Source organism: Nematolebias whitei, chromosome 14, assembly GCF_014905685.2.
Source record: "Nematolebias whitei isolate Nwh7 chromosome 14, NemWhi1, whole genome shotgun sequence".
NCBI lineage: Eukaryota > Metazoa > Chordata > Actinopteri > Cyprinodontiformes > Rivulidae > Nematolebias > Nematolebias whitei.
The window spans coordinates 31,163,472-31,168,619 of NC_056511.1; the positions used below are offsets into that span (position 1 = coordinate 31,163,472).

Sequence of the window (5,148 nt, forward strand, 5' to 3'; positions counted from 1 at the left end):
GTGTGTGTGTGTGTGTGTGTTTATGTATGTATATGCATACCTGTATATGTGTGTGTGTTTGGATATATTGTCCCTACTTTTACTTTATTTACAAGGGGAACGTTAGATGACTTTTCCTATATTTTTTATACATACATATTGTCGGGCTGCTGGATTATGGGAGAGAATCCTAATCACAATTATTTCACTTGATATTGTAATCAGTATCATTCAACATGAACTCTAGAAATATGATTAAAAAAAGGACTGTATAAAATGATAAGCAAGAAAATAATAAAATCAACAGTATAGCCCACTTCATAGCTCTTCTGTTGCGCTGTGGAGCCCCATGAAATCTATTATTGTTTACAAATTCAGTATTGTTGTATATTTTTTGACAACTATCTATATATATATATATATTTTTTTTTTTTTGCCACAAGTGTGGATTATTATCAAGTGAATTAATAAAAACTAATTAATAAGAACTAATTAATAAGAACACAATAAATTATTGGGAAAACATCCCAAAATGTCATGAATATTGGCAAAAAAAATGGCTGGAATTTGTTGTTTTTTCCTCTTTGTTTGTTTTTCTCAGTTTGTCTCATATCTGCTGCTCTGTTGACAAAGGTGATTTTTTTAAATTGAATTTTCCACTCAACGGTTTTCAACTACTTGAACATGTTAACAGGCTTTTGCTGAGGGTATCCTTGTGTTCTAGCAAAACTTCACCTGAAACAAGTGTAGCTTGATTTTTATTTTTATAAAATGCATAACTTATTCTGCACATACAGCTGCAAAGTCCTAAATAAAGCCACGTCTCACTTCTCTGTGTGATCGAGTTTGCTCTAAGGAATGGATTAATGTTAGTTCGCTTTCTCTCTGTTTTGATAAAGGGGAGGAAGTGGGCCACATTTGGAAATAAATACTAATTAGGAGCTTGATTCAAAGCAGAATGTGTCAAAATATTTTTAGTAATAATTTTGTGTGGCTATATTGTTTTAGTGATTGTCTGGAGCAAAAATCGAGATTGCAAATCAAAATTTTATTAATGGTGCAGCCTAATGCATAATTAGGTGATTGATGAATGTTTGTATTTGCTTTTTGTGTTTTCATATACTTAAAGGGTCCTGATGTTTTCTTTTTCCTCTAACTAGCTAACCTCACAGGTCACACTGAAAGAGTTGGCATGGAGAACTTTGAGTTGCTGAAGGTTTTGGGCACTGGAGGTAAGCATCTACATGAATCCAGACCACCATGTAGAAAAAGAAAAGTTCATTTTCTGTCAGCTGAGGTTTTCTATATTAAGGCATAATATAACAAATATAATCCATGTCTTGTAAGTAAGTAAATGCAGCCTCTAAAGAACATTGATTGCAGCCCGTTAACATGGTGTCACAGAAACCAAGCCAAACGTATTGAGGCTTTTTATGTAGGATTTAGGAGGGTTGGTATCAGTCAGGTACTAATATTCAAATACATCACTTAACTAATAACCAATAACTTTATTCAATATTTTGACAAAAGAAAAGTGCAACAAGGAAAAAACTTGTGTTGCTTGTTTGAAAGGAATGCAGCAAGAATCCTCTTTTTTTCCTTTTTGTCTAGAAGAATGTTCTTTTAACAAATGAGACCCGGTGGCAATGTTTGGCCAAAATCTGTTGTAACCAAACCAGTTCCATCAGAACAAACATCTCATACCACCTGCTGGTTGTGGGCTGATGATTTGGGCATCTTACAGTCAGCTGTGAATGCCTCTGTTTGCCAAAGTATTCTGGAGTCAGAGGACATCTGTGCAACAGCTGGCTCAAAATGGGTCAAGCAACAGGACAACGACCCCAAACATGACAGTAAATCTACAAAAGAACGAGGAAGAGGAAAAAGAATCGAGGTGTTGCAGTGGTCCTGTCAAAGTCCAGGTCTAAACCTGATTGGGGGGACTTTAACTGACTGAGCAGTACAAAAATAAACCTCTCCCTTCATCCTCTGTGAACTGCAGGATCCTGCAGCAAACCTAATAATTTCCACAAAAGCAGCAAGGAAGCACTCACTGTTAAACCTAGTTGTTTTTCTGAGGTTGTATATTTCTGTTGAAGATTTTTTGTTATCATCAAAGTCCATGCTCAATAATCCAGGTATGCAATCCAACATTTTTCAGTCAGGTCATGTTGTGTGTTTCTTTGACTGATGAAGCCTTCCGGATCGAAGGCGAAACGTTTCAGCACAAAAAAAGAAACTGCCCAGATGACCTGACTGAAAAATGTTGGATTTTTTTGTTATATTTCATGTAGAACCGTAGATTTGAAAGACTTTTTGTGTTGACTGAATTTTAAGTTCGTGCAAAAAAATCTGATCAACTCTTTGAACAAGATGTTATTACAAATGCAACAAATGCAGTTTCTTTTTCCAAATGGTACAATTCTCAGTTATAGATCACTTCAATGGGTGGTTGATTAATAAATACATTGTGGCGTCGTTGGTTTAAGTAGATGAGCAGTAATTCAGTTCTAAATTGTTTTCTTGCATTCAAGTAATAATCAAGATACTGATTAGAGTCCAAGTTGCTTCTAACTATGGCGGCTTTGCCTCCATTGGTGTCTGTGTATGTGGATTCTAAACACATTTTTAAATGCTTTTTAAACCTTGCTGTGGATACAAGGCGCTATGAAGGATCAGATTTTTAAATATTCACCAGTATACTTGTTTCCTTCCAGCTGAAAATTTAATAAATCTGTATAATATGTTTGTTTTTTGTCTAGCTTATGGAAAGGTGTTTTTGGTCCGGAAGAACAGCGGTCATGATGCGGGACAGCTTTATGCCATGAAGGTACACATGATTCACTTCATGTGATCACAACATTTAAATAATTACACTCTTCTCACATTCAGCACACATTTGTAAGTTTTCTCTTTAATTAAAGGAAGGTTTGACTGAGCTAATATGAAATGAATGCACAATATTATCAGCATGGTATCAGTACTGCTGATATTAGCGATAAAGTTAAATATCGGACATTCCATCAGAATCACTCACCGATACAAAAGGTGCTGTTTTAGTATGACAACCCAGTGACAAGGAGGCCTGCAGCGCCAAAAATCCAATATTGTGCGTCCCTAAAAAGTATAATTGTTTAGTCTTTTAAAAGTGGTTGTTTTGTCGACGTCCTGAGGTCGGGTTTTCATTACCTCTGCAGGTATTAAAGAAAGCAGCCATCATTCAGAAAGCAAAGACGACAGAACACACTCGCACCGAGAGGCAGGTGTTGGAGCACATTCGCCAGTCTCCCTTCCTGGTCACGCTTCACTACGCCTTCCAAACTCAGAGCAAGCTGCATCTCATCCTGGGTGAGACTTGAGAAGAATCATGAAGAACTCCCAAGCTGTCCGTCTTGAAACGCTGAATAGATTTCTGCTTTATGTTTCTGTTTTTACGCTTCATGTCTTGTTGGCATATCGTGCATGACATGTTTGTGTTACTTTTGTCATACGTCGTTTCAAGCCCCCTCTGTGTTTGTCTGTGTGTGAGTACAGACTATGTGAGTGGTGGCGAGATGTTTACTCATTTGTACCAGCGGGATCACTTTTCTGAGGAGGCGGTTCGGATCTATATCGGGGAGATAATTCTTGCTCTGGAGCACCTGCACAAGGTGAGTCTTTCTCTTGAACAGCCTAAAAACTTTGTTTCTGTTATCAGATTTTTAACTCCCAACAGGTGGAGAATCTTTAATCCACTTTATTCACTTTTCTCCTTAAGCTCTGATTTTGTTCAGCAGTGATGATTTCATTACACTTTGGATTTATTCTGAACCTCTTCCACTTGTAGAAATAAGATTTTTAGTTCACATGGCTGTCATCAATACAACATGGTTTTTAAAACAGGAAGTTCTCTTTTTTTTTCTTTTTTGTTAAAAAGCTCCAAGAAGTGGTTACCTAATAACGTTATACAACCGCTGTAGTTGGAAATGTTACTGAAACCTTAAAAAAGCAGTGGCGCTCTTCACTTCTCCTTTTTTTTCTTTTATGTGCTTAAACAACTTTACAGAAGAACGATATGTGGAGTGTGAGGCGAGCGTTGTTTTTAAAAGATACAGAGCTCTTTTTGAGTTTTCAACCAATTTCTACCCCAAACACACGATAAGTGAAAAAACGTGACGTAGCCACACTATATTTATTTTAGTATTTGTATATTTTTTAAGGCTTTAGAAACCCCCCCCCCCCACACTCTTGCAATGTTCTAAACTCTTAAACCTACATCATTATAACAACATACATATATGTACTGTATATGTAGCTACTAAATTTTATTCACCAGCTCTGCAGAACAGCAGCGGCTCTCTGGTCCGGTCGACTCGGTTCATTTCTGGAGATCTAGCCTGCAGCGACGAAGCCCACAATCAATCTTTTAAACTCTTAAATCTACTAATTTTAACAACATACTTATATGTAGAACAGAATTTTACTTACAAGGGTGTTTCCGGAGCTCTTGGGTTCACCACTGAGTCTGGGGGTCCGGTTCTGCTCCATGGGCTACAAAAACGGCTCCCGACCTTCGGCACGCGTCCGTGCTTAGAAGTCCATGTGGGCTAGCTACCAGCTCAAGATTTACTGATGGGTCTGGAGGTCTGGTTCTGCTCCGGTTCTGGTCCGGTTTAGTGGGTTCAGTGCGACTTCTCTGCATCTGCTGGGTGCTGATCAGATAAAAACTTTACCAATGTTTTTTTCAGCAGAAGCAAACGGGGTTTCTGGGCAGAGCCCTGTTGCCTTTTGGGAAATGTAGTCATTATGATACAGTGAAGGCTAACTGAGAGAAAACTACAAAATGGTGACGCCTGTCTGAAGTATTTCATTTTTTCCTTAACTTTTTACTGTACAGTACTGTATCCAGTACTATCCAAATCACGTGAGTAATATTAAAGTTGACAATACAGATGGCTGAGTGGGTAGAGCAGTCGTCCTCCAATGCGAGAGTTGGGGGTTCGAATCCACCAGGAGTCACATGCCGAAGTGTCCCTGGGCAAGACACTGAACCCCTCATAGCCTCTGATGTGTGTCCCATTGGTGAATGAATGTGATCTTAAACTCTGATTAGTCTCTTTAGCATGATTTGTTCAATTAGCTTTGTAGAGATCTAGTAGAGTGCTGTATGAATGGGTAAATGAGGACACA

General features: G+C 38.0%; 1 protein-coding gene across 1 annotated transcript in view; it reads left to right on the plus strand.

Annotated features, from left to right (window-relative positions):
• rps6ka4 (ribosomal protein S6 kinase, polypeptide 4) overlaps nucleotides 1-5,148 on the plus strand; it is a 16,267-nt gene that overhangs the window by 1,541 nt on the left and 9,578 nt on the right. Inside the window, exons 2-5 of the mRNA XM_037687456.1 lie at nucleotides 1,140-1,211; nucleotides 2,742-2,809; nucleotides 3,177-3,327; nucleotides 3,514-3,629. Coding sequence (XP_037543384.1) covers nucleotides 1,140-1,211; nucleotides 2,742-2,809; nucleotides 3,177-3,327; nucleotides 3,514-3,629 — 407 coding nt within the window. The remainder of the gene's footprint in view (nucleotides 1-1,139; nucleotides 1,212-2,741; nucleotides 2,810-3,176; nucleotides 3,328-3,513; nucleotides 3,630-5,148) is intronic.